This window comes from Manduca sexta, chromosome 5 (genome assembly GCF_014839805.1).
Source record: "Manduca sexta isolate Smith_Timp_Sample1 chromosome 5, JHU_Msex_v1.0, whole genome shotgun sequence".
NCBI lineage: Eukaryota > Metazoa > Arthropoda > Insecta > Lepidoptera > Sphingidae > Manduca > Manduca sexta.
In genome coordinates this window covers 6,149,019-6,166,892 of record NC_051119.1, presented here as the reverse complement: position 1 = coordinate 6,166,892, position 17,874 = coordinate 6,149,019, and the positions used below count along the sequence as shown (strand labels likewise).

Here is a 17,874-nt window from a genome sequence, read left to right as displayed (position 1 = left end):
ATGTTTGTATTCTTTGTGAATTATCGATTGCTTTAACGGTGAAGGAAACCATCGTGAGGAAACCTACCTTAGAAGTTCTATATATAGGAATTTTGAGGGTGTGTAAAGTCTACTACGCATTAAGCCAGCGTGGTGGATTAAGGCTTAAACTCTTTCAGTAGTAGAGGAGGCCCGTGCTCAGCAGTGGGACGGTATATTACTTAGGGCTCATATTATTGTTGTTGAATATCGTATGAAAATCCGTTTGGCAGTTTTTAACTTTATCGCGTTCGGACTTTGTTGTATAAGTAAGGATAAATAATTTATTAAGTACTACACCTAAATTGTTTAGTAAACAACAATTTCCTTTCACAAATAAAATAAAAAGCTATCCAAAGCTACTAAATAACAATACGTGCCTTAGATAAACCCGACCCAGGGATCAATAGGGACAGGGTATTTTTTCAATAATCTCTTCCATTTCCTTTCGTAACGGAGTGTTAGTTTACAGTCTGTATAACATCACGGCTTTTCCTCTTTCCGGGGTAGGTAGAGTAGTTTAAATGGGCGAAGGATAAGTTTTTTTTTTCTTTACTTACGTATATTAGCGTTAGCGTTAGCTATAAGCGTTTACTAAGCGCAATTCTTGACTCCGACCTGATATTGAAGAGATCTCAGCATACCAGTGGTACCTACCACGAAACGCTACCAAGGCGGTTAATAGAGCTTCTTTCATCACAGACACAATCACGCCTTTTATCCTGTTGGATCCAGATATACACAGGCTGATTCCGGAGTGCAACACTTACGTGGGCCACTATGTCGGATTTTAACACCTTGTGTAAGGTGTTCGCTATCCAGGCAGATATAAAATATATCCTACCAACAGCAGTTTTATATATTTTATAATCACAAATTCAGAAAGTACAATCACGCCTGCTTGTATATGAAAAGCACAAAAATTCGAGTATATGATATTACTACAATCATTATCATTTATTATACTTATTACTAAAATAATGTTATGGTGTAAGCCTATCGCCACATTAAACACAATTAACCATAGCTACGATAAAATATTAAAAAATATGATTGCGGCAACTAAGAGTCGAACTAAAAAACAAACGATTCAAAACCAAAACAGTAGTACATTTAAATGAAATAAATCAAACACACACCTACCCAACGCCATTTCGTAAAATAGATTTATTAAAAGTCGATACAAATCCGTGGTATTAGAAAAAAACAGACTGTCCAAATAAAATCCAATACTGCTCGTTAGTGTATTCGCTGTTCCAAAACAATTTCAACATTCATCCCAGATGCGTTACTATTTGTACTCGATAGAAACTCGTTATTACTTACTCGATTCTGACTCGCTTTTACGCGACTATTGTTATATGGCTGACTGATCAAACGAGCAAATCATAAGTTAGCAAATACGTCGCCGGGCGATGGCCCATTGCGGGGCAAGTTGATATGGTGAATGAGAAAATTATGAATTGTAGGTAAAGTCGAGATCACATGTTCCTCCCCACTTCCCCTTTACCGATTTAACAATAACATAGAGCAGAGCGTGACCGTACGGGAATGATCGATCAAGCAACTCCGGTCAAAGAATTAGGACTTTGGTTGCTTTACATTTGGCAACTTTTTTAGAAACTCTTAAGCAGCTTCCGCCCCTACCTTGGCTTCACCCTTGCATATTAGACCTTGATGTTCGCGCTGAGTGTCAATAGTGCTAACTATGCCAGTATTACACTGTGTACGGGAAGAAAAATTAGTTGTGATAAAAAAATGTATTTACACAAACGAGATACGTTATAATTACATATTATACATTGTCCCCTGCCGCGTATATTTTAAGGCGGTAAACAAAAAACTACCAAATATATTTCGATGATTTGTATGGTGATAGTTTGAGACACTGGGAAGGAGATAGACTACTTTTTATCTCGAAAAACTCATTCACGCAGGCAAAGCCACGTGCAAAAGCTAGTACCACATAAATTATAACACCATCGTATAAGTCTAATTTTGTAATTTTATTAAATGACTGTCTGTCTTTTATAGTCTTATTACCAGTCCATTCTTTTGGTTTGAAAAATACATGCTGATTTTTATTGGGGATTATTAAAGCAAAACATAGAAACATGTTACTTAAAGAATTTTTACAACGGGTCGCTCCATGATATCAACGGTAAGTACTTAAGGAAGTCAGTTCTGGGTAAATCATATTAGAAAGCCTTTTAAAAACGTCGGCTGATCTAACGGATAAGATTTTATTTTGCCACGGCAAATTGGCCTCACTAGCTCTGATAATATGGTGTAGACAGCCATATATTCTGTTGACGATTATCATTTGACGATTGCTAGAATAGGGTATTTGATTTATTTTTATTTATACCTTTTATAAAATATGTTCTTCGTATAAATTTTATAACAAAAGAAATAATTGAAATCTGGTGATAAATCTACAAGTTATCAACCATTAACGTGAGATAGTAAGAGTGAGTGACAAAAAGCAGAAAAAGGGACGAAATACTTGCATGTGACGTCAGCACGCATTACGCTGCGTGCGACAGAAAGAGTTGGAGAGATATCTCCACTCCTCGCCTTTGAAATTCAAATTACTGCCTCACTTCTTACCGAATTTTTATGCTGTTTTCACAGAAGGATTTCTTTTTTGTGCTAATGGCTGTTACATATTTAAAAATACACAAAATCAATATTAGCGTCAATTTAACACAAAATTATATACAATCGAGTACCCTTCGAATACAAATAGTAAGGCGCATTGTTAACATCAATTGTGTAGCGGCAAGCTTGAAATATCTAACGATTTTTCCCAATTCAGCTGCTCGAGTAATTTTACACTTTACAATACAGCAATTGTCACGGCCGATAGCAATCATTTGGACGAGTGAAAATATCATGTTTTATGTGGAGCTGCTGGGCTGGGCTCATCATTTCAAATCATGGAGGTTTTGTACTTACAAAATTAAAAATGATTTTTGCAATACGTTTTTTGATTGCCTCGGAAGCGTAGTGTTACGGTACGTCGGCAGTGTTGAGGTCTGGGTTCGATCTCAGGATCAAGCATTACTATTGGGCTTTTCTACTTAGTATTAGCCCTTAGTTTGGAATTTGTGCCCTATATGGCGGTACAGTCGTCCCGTACATTATAGGACCGATTAAACATGGATCAAAGTGGGTGCCCCAGTTGCTTCTGCTTACCCCTTCGAGATAAAAGGCGTGTGTGTAAGGTTTTACTTTTTGAAATTGAATAGAAACATATTAAGTATATACTTGTACGTAAAAGTATTTGAAATATTTTACACAATACAGGATGTTAAATGTAAAGAATACATGATCGCAGTTAGTGACGTCACGGCTATTATTGGGCGCGTGTGCAAGGCAGAGAGTATGTTGCAGCTTATATTTGATTATTGAGTTTAAAGCATTGAATTATAAGGAAATTTCCAAGAAATATTTTGAATATCAACGGCAAAAGAAACTAAAAATTCTAAATCATTTAAAATCTTTAAACTTTTGTTTGCGTATTGATAAACATTATTGCTTTAATAAAATAAACTTCAGAAGGTGTACTTCATGTATTCAAATATTAGAAATGCAAATAGTTTGTAAGTTTGTTTGTTTGTAGAGGCTAATCTCTGGAACTTCCGAACCGATTTTGAATATTTTCACTAATAGGAAGCTAAATTACTCTTGAGTGCTGTAGGCCATATTTTTATCTTAGCAAAATATAAAACGGGACTTTTATCCTGGAAATCTTAACATGACGGCTCAGCCGTAAGTAAAAGATAGTTTTAAATGAAGAAAAAATTATATTTCAATTCAAGTTAATGTGTACAAGTGTTTTAAAGTTTTGAATTTGATCAGTCACTTTTATAGTTGACTGTAAATCATTAAAGAAACCAAAATAGTCAAATTATTATTAAAAAACACGGAGTGCATCGTTGAAGTATATTCTATAGACACCAACGTCCATATAAGCTATTTGTTCCAAATCTAAACTAAAATGGCGACCAAAACGTCACTATTATAACCTATTTATTCACTTGAACAATAAATAATTTTACTTATTTGACTAATATTTTTTATTCAAGTCCAGGTTTACACTGAGACTCGAGTTTGTATATCACGAGCACCACTCCATACACAACAACAAGTCAATATAGACCATACTAAAGTCAGTTTGAATGGATTGCAGCTCAATTCAGTTGAATACAGTGAATGTTCAGAAAGTCAAATCTAGTACGTAATACATATATAATATATCGATAGAGTGCATTCTTTAGGGCTAAAACCACAAGTCTCCACAAGCCGCTTAGAACTTAATTTGTCCCACATGTTTCATTTATGATATCCTCATAAATTCATTGCCTTGGTTCACATTGAAATAATAAACGTACAAAACGCTTGCAATGACAATAAATATATTGTCCGCTGCGTAACGAAATCCCAAAATAGCTGTTGCGTAGTTTCATTTAGGCTAGTTATAAATTTAATTATAATAAATAAAGCTACCGTAAACAATGTATTGGGTTTAATATACGTGAACGTCTCCAAATTATATTGCGCTTAATTTGCTGGGCTTAAGTCACTTTTAGTTTAAATAATGTGCATGTTGAGTTTTCCTTACTTGGGCTTACATTATAGATATAAGTTATAATATTTAAATTATTGCAATCGTAGTGTTAAGTCTGCTGGAAAAACTAATAAATAACTAAATAAATACATATTCAAGAATTACGTTGGTCTATCGTAGATTGTATTTGTAACTATTACGTGCTTTCAGCTATTAGCCTATAGCAGGGGTGGCCAACCGGTCGATCAACCAGTCGATCGCGACAAGTCCAGTCGATCGTGGCAGGGCAAAAATATAAATACGTAGAACAGACCGCGCAACATACCTAATCACTAACTGCTGCACGCATCGTCTTGTATCATTTTTTAATCAAAATAATAATAAATTGTGTATATGTGTGTATGTAGCTTGGTAGATCGCACAGAGTATCATCAGTGAAAAGTAGATCTTGGGACTTACCAAGATGGCCACCCCTGGCCTGTAGCCATCCACTGGAGAACGTAGACCTCCCCAAGTAATCGCCACCCATACCGGTCTTGAGCAGCGCGCATCCATCCACTACCCGCCAAATCTTTGAGCTCCTGCTTCTCGTAGGGACGCAGCTTGGTCCCAAGCCACAGCGGGTTCTCAGTGGTGGACAGCTCCTCGAGGATGCGGCGCCGCGCGAGACTGTCGCCTTTGCTAGACTGCGTTAATGGTGGGGGAATCACCTCAGGAAATGACAGTAGGGCGTCCCACACTAAGTCTACCCAATAGCGGTCTCCACTCCAGTTCAATTACGTGCTTTAATAGGACGCAATCATCGATAAATGTTGGGAAATACCTGAAGAAAAAAATCGTAGTTCGATCCTCCAAATTAAATAAACAGCCATAGATTGTTATCATAATAATAAGCATGTATTGCTTGTTGATTTCACCATTCCGCATAACGATAACCTTGTTAAGGCTGAAAAAGATAAAATGTCTAAATATTTAGACTTGGCACATGAGGTTACCGACATGTGGGATGTGGACTCTACAATTATTGTCCCGATTGTCGTTTCTGCGCATGGGCTGATATACAAAGAGCCTCAACCAACATCTTCAGAAGCTTTCAATTGGCCGTTAGGTCGGAGGCCAGATGCAGAAGGCAGTATTGCTGGACACGGCGCGCATTGTGAGGAGATTCCTCACTTTGAATCCCTAACCGCCGGTGGCCTGGGTCTTGAGCTTCGCCATCCGAGGGTCATAATTTTTTTTATATTTTTATATGCATGTCTTTTTTGTTTAAATGTATATAAAAATACCTTGAAAATAAAGAAACTTGACCAGCATGTATTGCACACAACACACATAAAAAAGTACAAGTTCAAAATGAAGAAAAGAACAATAAAATATAACAATAAAGAGAAATAAAAATATGTAAAGACAAGTACACATGAAGACAAGTACTCTTATGAACTACCTATACCTTGTTATACTATCACATAAAAGCTAACGCCGCACACATCCACATTAGCTATAAGATGCTCCATCTCGCTTACTCCGACACAGAATGCCACTGGACATAGCGAGACAGAGCACTGCGCATCCAATACAGACGTGCGCAACGTTCCCTACATTTTATAATTAAAATAAAAATACAATAAAATAATAATAATAATAATCACTGAATGGATATTTTTTTATGCTGCCTCCCTATGCAATCGCACTACACCTGATGACAAATGGAGTGGGGTCCAATAAAGTGTTGACTAACGAGAGATGAATACCCCTCGACAGTCGACATAATTATGCCGGCTTGTTGGAACCGGATATACACAGGCTGATCCCGGAACGCGACACACTAACGTGGGCTATTACGACGAGTTTTAACAGCTTGTGTATCAGAGCGGATATAAAATATATCCAACCACAAACAATACAAAATTTGGTTTATATTTATGCCAAATTTCATCAAAATCCGTTCAGCACATCTAAACATCTTTACAAATAATCAGAATTTTCCTATTAATTTTATAAATATAGGATATTTACGAACAAACGCTTAACCACGTCATCAAACTACTCATATCAGTGCATTACGATTAATTTTAATAAGTACTTGTTATTTTGCTACTCGATGCGTAATGTTCAGTTAATTACGCTAATAAATCGAATTACTAACCACTTACAGATTCTACATTAACGTCATGAGCTTATGTTTAACAACGGCTTTACCCTGTATTTCGAGTTCTGATTTTAAACATGTACAGTACGCGACAGTGAATATCATCAGTTAGAAAGGTACAATACTCGGCGGAAGATAACACACGGCTTTAGAAAGATAATCTGTGAATTTTGGCTTCACATAGTCTTTATCACTCATACCTATGTGACATTTTGTCGTTTACCTATCGATTCTTTTTCCATAACTCGGTATCTTGTTTACTATTGAATATTGTATTGAAATACGAGCCAAAGCCGATAAAAACGAATTTAGTCCAAAAACAATATACAGTATGATTCCTAAAAATAGCATCACAGACAAAGCACTTTGTGCCTAAACAAGAACGCCAAGCTCTTAAATGGTAAATGGAAAAGTTCCGAACGAAATTAAAAAGTTAAATGCGAAAATTAAAAATGGGTACGGTTCTTCAAAGTCAATATCGGAACAAAGAATTTTGAAACCCACACGGAATCCATTTAGGCGTTACCACAACGTTCCTAGCAACAAATAAACGTACCGCGCCGCACATAGGCCGAAAAAGCGCATGTGGTCTGTAGAGACATTTTTTTCGACTTTTATTTGAGCGGCCGCCCGTCGTCCAAGCTAAATTATTACTGCAATGTTTTCACAAATAAAACTAGACTCGTTCGCCGACATAAAAGCCCGCGTATGGTTTTAAAAATTCAATTTCCACTAGCAATTCGCAAGAATTCGACCGGTTACGGATTTTCGTAATCAATTTCACGGCTCAAAATGTCTGTAAACAATGAAGTTTTCATATCGGATGAAAGTTTAATCGGCACGAAGTTGGCGAAATAATGAGAATTTAAAAATGTAGTTAGTTTTTTTTCTGTGCAGCCTGAATGAAATACATGTCGGGCGCGTTGTTCTTTATTATGCTAACGGGGAATAAATTTTGCTTTTCAACGAGATTGTCTGGATTTTTTTGCTGGAATCTTGCCGTCGAGATTTTTTGATGGAGTTAATGTATGCATGTAGTTATGATGGAAGTGAAATTTTCGTGTACAATTTTTTTATATTTTTGTACAAATGAATGACTACGGGCATGCCATTCGCCTTATAATAAGCGATATATTTAGTGATAAATCTACACGATCTTCGAATTACAAACCGCTACGTGGTATTTCGTTGCGCTTGACACCGCTGTAAGGTGTTTCTACTATTACAGGGTAATTTAATGCAGTAGTTAACAATACAAATAAACAGTAACTTTCTTACAATCTTCACATTTTATATGAAGTTATCATGGCCGCTATCTTTGTGAATTCACTCAGAGCACAGACAAATATCCGTCTGCAATGAGTATGAGAGAGCGAAGGTTAACTATTGAAATATGAAAATTAGTTGTACATATATATCCTTACCTAAAAGTCACGTGTCGATAATAACAAAAAACGTTTCTAAGACTATGACAAATCAAATAAATCACTACGTATTCAACATTGCTATCAGCAATTCCAAAACAAGTGTACTTATAGATAAAGATGTATTTATAAATACTATACTAACGGGTATACTGTATTTATGCATTTGAAAATGCAGGGAGCGAAAATTGTGTTCGTTTGTGTCCTTTTTATGGTAATTGGCCATGTCGCCAGTGAGAGTAAGTGTTATAAATAAATTCATATTTTTTACTATTACGTTAGGCACCGCGCAAACGCTGTTAATTTTTTGCCAAGAAATACTTACACGAATATGATCATATATGATCATAGTTGCTTCGGCGTCTTCAGCAACTCTATCAACCATCAGTTAAGTAACTTTAGCAAATATTGCTACTACCAATTTCTAGCTCCGGCTATTAGTTACAGATTTATATATTAAGTTTAACATTTATATCATTAACTGTCTATAAATTATATGTATACTAGCTAATCCGACAGACGTTGTCCCGTCTTAACTATGAATTTGCAGCGCGCATTCTGTCAATCGCTGACAGTTATTTCAAACAATTGACAATTGAATTGATATAAAATTTATATTTTCGTTAAGTGTCCTTAAATTTTCTAATTATCCGCGCAATTTTTTTAATTTTTTCTTTCATAAGAACTTTCTCCTAATAATAACAAACACAACAAAAAATAAATAGTGAAATCGGTCCAGCCGTTCACGCGTGATGGCGTGACCAAGGGAAATAGGCATTCATTTTTATATATATAGATAAATTATTTATGTTTATTTTGGCAGAAATCGTGGTCTGTTACTACGGAACCTGGGCGACATATCGGCTAGGGTTGGGCAAATTCGACGTAAGTCATATAAACACGAATCTTTGTACCCACGTTGTATACGCCTTCGCTGGCATCAACTCGCAGATGACGGTCGCCTCGTTGGACTCCCATTTGGATTTAGCGGAAAATTGGGGAAGAGGTAAATAACTATTTTAATAATACATTTATCTGGAAGATCTGCTCGCTTAAGACTTTAAGTGTTTTAGATAAAATGTTATCAATTATTACATATTGTTTTTATTTTTTGTCTTCCGTCACGTCATTTCCAACAAACGACCCAATTGAAGATGAGCGCTGGCTTCACTGTCAGCATATTGCTGAGTTGGTGTCATTTTTGTGACAAACATAGTTTTTAAGTTTTTTTGTCTGTTTTGCTTGTTTGTTTGTTATGTTTGTGTAACTTGTATGTCGCAAAATAAATTTCTTTTCTTTCTTTCTTTCAATATACAGTGTAATAAATTTGGATTATGTTGCAAAAATGTTAAAATTAACGATTTACATCACGCGATCCCTAATAAAACTTAAAAAAATGTGCAATTGAGCCAAATATATCTATCTTTTGTTTTATTCTTCTTTAGCCTTTGTAAGTCTACTGCTGCACTTTTTGTTTAGCGTTCCTCTAAATTTGACCATGAGTTTGTATTTCTCCCAGGACATAATCTATATATATTCCAAATATCTAATAATAATAATAATAATAATAAAATAATATCAAACCTGTATTATATACTGTCCCACTGTTGGGCACGGGCCTCCTCTACTACTGACAGGGATTAGGCCTTAGGCCACCACGCTGGCCCAGTGTGGATTGGTAGACTTCACAGATCTTCGAAATTCCTATAGAGAACTTCTCAGTTGTGCAGGTTTCCTCACGATGTTTTCCTTCACCGTTAAAGCAAGCGATAATTCACAAAAAATACACACATCATTTGTCTAGAAATGTCAGAGGTGCCCTTGGGATTTGAACCAGCGGACATTCGTCTCGGCAGTCCGTTCCACAACCAACAAGGCTATCGCCGCTTTTTTTTATAATTAACTATTTGTATATTTAATCTAAGTAGTTGTCGTCCAGTGGTCGATATTCGACCATAGATTTGAATATATTTGTAACACATATTATACATAAATTTTATTTATCTGTACTCGATAAAAATTCTATGCCAAATATCACGCTCCTTCGTTCCCACATTTCGTTAAAAAGGAGATCAAAGGTTTTAGGTACTAATAGATAAATGTCTTAATGATATTTACTTCTTGCAGATAATTTTAAGAAATTCACAAATTTAAAACGGAAAAATCCAAAACTAAAAACTATATTGGCTGTCGGTGGGTGGAATGAAGGTTCCAGGATTTTTTCTCTTGTAAGTACCAAATATAGTAAAGTTTTCCCTGAACAAATGTATTTCTCCGAGATGAAAAATAGCTTACGTCCTATGGTTCAAGATCAATTCAAATTTTACCACAACCGGTTTAAGGGTTTAACAGTGAACGAGTAACAGTCAAAGTCACTTTCGCCTTTATAATTTCAGTATGAATGTAGAAACATGAAAACAAACATGGAACATGTTCTCTTCCGTATGGATTTACATAATTAAATACGTGTTGTTGAACAAAATGGCACTCAGAGAACTTATTAATCACAATTAGTCTTTGTCTAGTGATAGAAATTGGACTGTCGAATGTTAATATATTAGTAACCGTATTATTCATGAACAATTATCTGCACTCGTTCTCTATAAGAACTTTAATTATGTCAAATCTCACACTTCTCTGTGCGCACGATGTGCTTAAAGGGAGTAAAGCATTTTTTTTTCACGTCTAAATCTTCACGACTGCTTCGGTAGCGTAGTTGTACTGCATTCGCGGTACGACAGCGCTCTGACGTCCTGGGTTGGAATCCCGGGTCGGGCAAAGTGATATTTGGGTTTTTCTGCTCAGTATCAGCCCGGAGTCTGGAATTTTTGCCCGCACGGTTAAATGCGTGATGTCCTGTTGTTGTATTAATCTTTTGATGTGTAATAATCTCACGGTACTTCTATTGCGTGTTTGTGAACAAATCGCTAAGAAAACCAAATTTAAAAAACCATTAACAATTTATTTCCAGATGGTCTCAAGAATATCATACCGCCAGATCTTCATCAAGAGCGCAATACAGATGCTGTCGAAATATGGATTCGATGGTCTAGATTTAGATTGGGAGTATCCAAATCGAAGGGACACTGTTTACGGTCCCGCTGACGTAACTAACTTCAATAGTCTGCTTAAAGAAATGAGGCAGGAGTTTGATAAGTACGGATATCTGTTGAGTGCTGCTGTTTCTGCTGTGAAGACTTCAGCGTCTCATTCTTACGATATACCAACTATCTCAAAGTAAGTTAGGTTATTTTCATCTATATTAATAGCACAAAGAGATACTGAGTTGGCATCTAGGAATGGAGTACCAAGAACTAGTATTTATAAAGTTTGTATAAATTTGAAATATAGATAGATATTGTAAAATAGGCTTTGAACGATCAACACCTCAGTCCGCTCGTCACCATGATAGTTACAAAGTCTTCGATAAGTCCAAAGTAAAATAATAACGAAAATACCGCGATAAAATCCGAAAACTAGTTTACTGCCGATATCTATTAAGATTCCTGTAAGCATAGAAAACCATTAACCCAAAACGAAACTGGAAAGGAAAGTAATTTTACCAAATAGTTTGTATGATTCAGGTACTTGGACTACGTAAATATAATGGCGTACGATATGCATGGATCATGGGATGCTGTAACTGGACATAACGCTCCCTTGCATAGAGGTATAGGAGAGGAAGGTGCTGACAGAAAGAGCTTGTATACCGTTGACGTGGCACTGGAGTATTGGCTTGAACAAGGTACAGAAATTGTATCAAATATATCAAGACACTTCTTTCGATAACTTAGATTAAAACCACTGCATGTCAGTCGACTGGTAAGATAGGCACAATTTTATTATGGGAAAGGATGAAAGGGACAAAACTCTCTGGTCGCCCGGTCTTTCCACCTCTCTGGATTTGTTTTGCTTTGGTCTACATCAATGTAGAACAAAACAAAACCGGTCAGTTGGCTCTGTCATTGGGCTTCAGTGGTAAGTAAACCATTCCCGCGAAGAAAATGTCAATAATTTTATTTCTTTCAAAGGTTGTCCAGCTAAGAAAATAGTGTTAGGTGTTCCATTCTACGGCAGAACGTTCACGCTGACAAATTCCCTCCGAACCTCGGTCCGGGCTCCGAGCAGTGGACCCGGCATTGGTGGACCTTACACTGCTACAAGCGGAGTTATTGGATTCAATGAAGTAAGTATAAATGCATTCTGCTGCAATATCCTAGAATCGGTGATAGTAAGCATCACGGCCCTCCATAAACAGTAGCAACACTTCTATTGCTTTATTAATAAATTGGGCTTTGAAAATTAAGTCTTATATACTATGTACTGGTTGCTACGCGAAAAACTTTTAACGCAACGACAAACCCTAGGACGAGGTCAGCGCCATCTATTTCATAGTTAGAATATAAAGTTCCATTATTTGCCCTAGGAGCAATTACCTAGCTAAAAACTATGTGTTAATTTAGGATATAGTTTAACCGTGTGCTAAATTTCATCCAAATCTATTCAGATGTTACTGCATTTACTTGTAACAGACTTAGAAACCTAAAAGAATATACAAACTTTCGCTGACAATAGATGATTACCCCTCGGCAGTAACTATCCTATAATGATGACTGCCTAAATTTTAGTTATTATATATATATAAGAAAATAATTTAAAAAAGAAATTCTTCTGTGAAATCACTATCAAAATTGGTTGAAAAATAAAGCAGTTATTCATATTTGAAATATTGTTGTGAGAAAAATTAAGGGTGTGGTGGAGATATTGCCCTGTCTTGTTATGGCCGGTAGCACTGGGCGACGTCACATTTCACAGCTAAACTTTCCATCATATTTCAAAACTTTATAACTTATTTATTATTGCGTGGATTTTTGAAATTCTTTTTCCGATACATATTGAATGAAATACATTTTTGATAAATGTATTTAAAAAAAAGTCATCAACTACCCTATTATGACAGCCTATTGGCACCAAATATACACAGGCTGATCGCGAAACGCGAGACACTTACGTAAGCCATTATGGCGGATTTTAATACCTTGAGTATGGTGGTCGCTATTTGGGTGGATATATAATATATCCCACCACCGGCAATATATCTCATTCATATTTAAAAAAACGCTTACCCAACATCCAACTTCACCCGCATCTTCAGTTGCTAGTAGGCATTCTTTAAAAACAAACAACTGAACGAAGTTTCAAACTTAAAACACACGAGATACAGTTCCATTTCCCATTATCCGTTATTGTAAAGTCGTGCAATGCTAGTTGTTTAAGTCGACACCAAACTTGGAAACTTCCGTAGCATCGCGACTTCTAGTTGTATTTAAATTAAATTAATATCTGAATTTACTGTGTTATGGTAATATTCCAAGTTAAAATAATAGAGAATTGTTTATTTTTTAAACTATACCGCTAATATTAGTCAGTGCAACGCAAATATGTCGTCTTATATCCAGTTGTTGAACAAAAATTATTATGCAAAATAATTGCTTTGGAGTAATCCACCTGTCCAGTTCTTTGAAAAGTTTATTCGGTCACATACATTATTGTTAGGTATTTTCCTAGATCAGAAAAAAGTATTTCTAAACAAGTGCAAAAGAATTTAAACGAATTGTAGGAATAACAGGTTTGATTTTTTTATATTTATTGCTTTGAATGATAAGACGAGCTTGCCGATCGCCTGATAGTAAGCGATACGACCACCCATAACCAGTAGAAACACCCTCCAACACTTTGAATTACAAAGATTGTTTGGTATTTCACTACGCTCGCTATTCCGAGACATGAGATATCTCGGGATCTTCTTAATATTCCCTTATGTCGGGAGTCTTGTTATTTCAAGTAGTTATACTGCCTACAAGTTCCTTTAAACGGGAACACAACAGTGATACACAATGCTACTTATCGGTAGAAATAGAATTTTGCGGTGGTACTTACCCATGCTGACTCTCACATATGAGAGACCTACCACCAGTAAAGAATAAGAGGTTCTTAACAACTTAATGCTTTCAGTTCTGCAGAAAACTACAGACCGAATTCTGGCACACAAGATATGACAGTCTAGCCAAAGTACCGTACGCATTTCGCAATAAAAATTGGGTATCTTTTGACAACCCTACTTCCATTAGGAGAAAAGTTGAATATGCTATGACAAAAAACGTTGCTGGCATTATGGTTTGGAGTATAGACACAGATGATTTCAACAACGTTTGTGGGTATGGAGACTTTCCTATGCTGCGTGCTATCAATCAAGTCTTGGATAAGTACAAAGAGATTAATGGAACTGGAACAACGGCCAAACCAACCAGCCCTGTAACGTCAAACAATATAACTCATGTAGCTAACGTGACCACTTCAAGTACAACAGCTAGAATAACATTAAAACCAACTTATGAGCCAACTTCTAGTATAACACCTACTATTACATGGAGACCAATTAATGAGACATCTAGTAATACAACGGCTGGAACTACATTGGAACCAACTTCTACTATAGAACCTACTACTACATTGGAACCAACTACTAGTATAGCACCGAATTCTACATGGAGACCAACTAATGAGACATCTAGTAAGACAACAGCTGGAACTGCATTGAAACCAACTACTGAACCAACCTCTACTATAGAATCTACTACTACATTGGAACCAACTACTAGTATAGCACCGAATTCTACATGGAGACCAACTAATGAGACATCTAGTAATACAACAGCTGGAACTACATTGGAAACAACTTCTGAACCAACTTCTACTACAGAAACTACTACTACATTGGAACCAACTACTAGTATAGCACCTAATTCTACATGGAGACCAACTAATGAGACATCTAGTAAGACAACAGCTGGAACTACATTGGAATCAACTTCTACTATAGAACCTACTACTACATTGGAACCAACTACTAGTATAGCACCGAATTCTACATGGAGACCAACTAATGAGACATCTAGTAAGACAACAGCTGAAACTACATTGGAACCAACCTCGACTATAGAACCTACTACTGCATTGGAACCAACGACTAGTATAGCACCTAATTCTACATGGAGACCAACTAATGAGACATCTAGTAATACAACAGCTGGAACTACATTGGAACCAACTTCTACTATAGAACCTACTACTACATTGGAACCAACTACTAGTATAGCACCGAATTCTACACGGAGACCAACTAATGAGACATCTAGTAATTCAACAGCTGGAACTATATTGGAACCAACTTCTGAACCAACTTCTACTATAGAACCTACTACTACATTGCAACCAACTACTAGTATAGCACCTAATTCTACATGGAGACCAACTAATGAGACATCTAGTAATACAACAGCTGGAACTACATTGGAACCAACTGCTGAACCAACATCTACTATAGAAACTACTACTACATTGGAACCAACTACTAGTATAGCACCTAATTCTACATGGAGACCAACTAAAGAGACAACTAGTAATACAACAGATAGAACTACATTAGAACCAACTTATGAGCCAACTCCTAGTATAGCATCTAGTACTACTTGGGAACCAATTAATGAGACGACTTCTAGTAGCACATTGGAACCAACGACTGCGATTAATAATTCATCAGGTAATATTTCAATTCATACTATTATACTATTCATCAAATACAAGTCACGCTTTCAATAATACTTCTAAATACATATTATTACTTCTTGCTGATAAAGGCTAATAAGAATTATTGGTTCTTAAATAAAACTAATACTGTCAAAGAATATTGGCACAACGCTGTTTAAATAGTTTTATTTTCGACCTAAACGCTAAAGTAACTATCTGTTCCAGCTTCAACCTCCACTTCAATCTGCAGCAAAGAGGGCTACGAATCCGACCCGACAGACTGCGCATCCTTCTATGTGTGTGTAAAAGATGGCTGGGGAGCCCTCAAACCAATCAAATTCCACTGCCCAGGTAGCTTGTACTGGGACAAGAATTTGCTCGTCTGCAACTACCCAAATTTGACGGAATGCAATGTTAGCACATAAATAAATAGAACTGCAATATAACTGCGCCATTTTTTTATTTGTTAGAATCTGCTGAAAATATATTAGGGCACCAGCGAGGGGGGTGTCTTTTTATCAAATTTTTAAATCAATAAAGTTCACTATAACGCAACAGACAAAAAGCTAAGCTAGTCAGTTGAGCTCAGCTCGCATAGCTAAGGTAAGTATCTTTTCATAATTGCGAAGACCGCAAACTATGTAACGAACCTAATTACTATGTGTAATAATTTTCTCTGTTATATATACGAATTTATTTTTTTTATTTGGGCAACAAAACATATTACAATCAATATTATATTGTAAGATACATGTATATTGGGTTTTATTCTAGTTTGCATACTTGCTACACATCATTGATACTAAATAATAATAATAAATATAAAATATATTAACCTTAATCACCTACCTACCCTCCTTGCCTTAGTAAGACAGGCGATGTGGGTTTTGTATCTGACTTGGGTGTTGTGGAAATTATGTATTTTACTGAGCATCGGAAAGTTATATATTTTGAAGTTGAATTGCGAGCTATATAAACTTACTTAAAATTATTCTAAGTCTGAAAGCGGCCTTGAATATTCGTACAACGAGTCCGTAGCTAAGATGCCTTTCCACAATCATTAACGCTAACATTATATTTATGAGCATGATCTATTCTAGCGATAGGCTATTTACTGATGGTAGGTAGGATATATTGTATATTCGCCCGGATAGCCACTGTACACATGGTGTTAAAACCCACCATACTGGCCCACTCAAGTGTGTCGCGTTCCGGGATCAGCCTATGTATATCCCGTTCGAACAGTCCGGCATAATTATGTCAACTGTCGAGGGGCAATCATCACTTACCATCAGTTGCAGTTTTGCCGCACCCATAGAAAAAAAAGACTTACTGATAAGATATATCATTCCCATATTTTTTTTCTGTTTGCTATTAGCGTTAATGACTGTAAAATGGCAAGTTGGATAGAGTCCCCGTTTACAATAATTTTCTATAATATATTATTATATAACACTAAAAGAGAATAAAATGAAAACAAATGAAATTCAGTTATTTGAGAGTTCGAATTTCAAAAAATCACTATTACTATATTTTCAAACAAAATTCGTTGAGCATCTCTTTAATGCCAACATTCCAAATAGATCCATAGATAAAATATTCTTATGTGTGGAATAAAACAATTCTGTTCATAAGATAACGAAGCATCGGCGCCATTGAATAGATTGCCCTCGTTTTACTCAGATTGGGGTCTCCGGGGCCTAAGTACGTGACACAAGAGTGCAATGACGCTCTCACAAATATTTTTTATAAGACTTTGACAAAGGAACATCTGCCACACAGCCGCAAACTGGCTGAAAAGTTACGAAGACAGAATACAGGAATTACTGTTGCAATAGTAAAGTAGTACCTGTGAGAAGGTTGCCATGATTTGTTAGGTTAATTGAAGATATTAAAAAACGTATTAATTTATTTACATATTATGGAACGTTTAGATTTATTTTAAAGAAATTTATAGACTCTCCCTTCACTTCAAATTGCAGTTCATTATAAACGTATAAGTATAAATGATTACGTGTCGCTCGCGGTTTCGCAGGAATGAAACATTTCTCGCAACAAAATTCAAATAAATTATTACTCAAATGCGGCCATTTCTAATTTGATATCGAATAAAACCGACT

The 17,874-nt window shown here is 36.0% G+C and overlaps 1 protein-coding gene across 8 annotated transcripts; it reads left to right on the top strand.

Moving 5' to 3' along the window:
- Positions 1 to 8,296: 8,296 nt before the first annotated feature.
- LOC115450282 (endochitinase-like) lies at positions 8,297 to 16,200 on the top strand. 8 transcript variants are annotated; one of them, XM_037445083.1, is made up of 9 exons: positions 8,297 to 8,403; positions 8,988 to 9,170; positions 10,292 to 10,392; positions 11,136 to 11,401; positions 11,749 to 11,909; positions 12,196 to 12,350; positions 14,180 to 14,676; positions 14,809 to 15,767; positions 15,980 to 16,200. In XM_037445083.1, exons 1-9 carry the CDS (start codon positions 8,325 to 8,327, stop codon positions 16,177 to 16,179), a joined length of 2,601 nt encoding a protein of 866 aa, XP_037300980.1. In that variant the 5' UTR covers positions 8,297 to 8,324; the 3' UTR covers positions 16,180 to 16,200. The 8 variants fall into 8 exon arrangements, with proteins under 8 accessions (XP_037300980.1, XP_037300984.1, XP_037301002.1 ...); XM_037445087.1 differs by having other exon boundaries at positions 14,180 to 14,865; positions 14,998 to 15,767; XM_037445105.1 differs by having other exon boundaries at positions 14,180 to 14,892; positions 15,265 to 15,767.
- Positions 16,201 to 17,874: the final 1,674 nt, after the last annotated feature.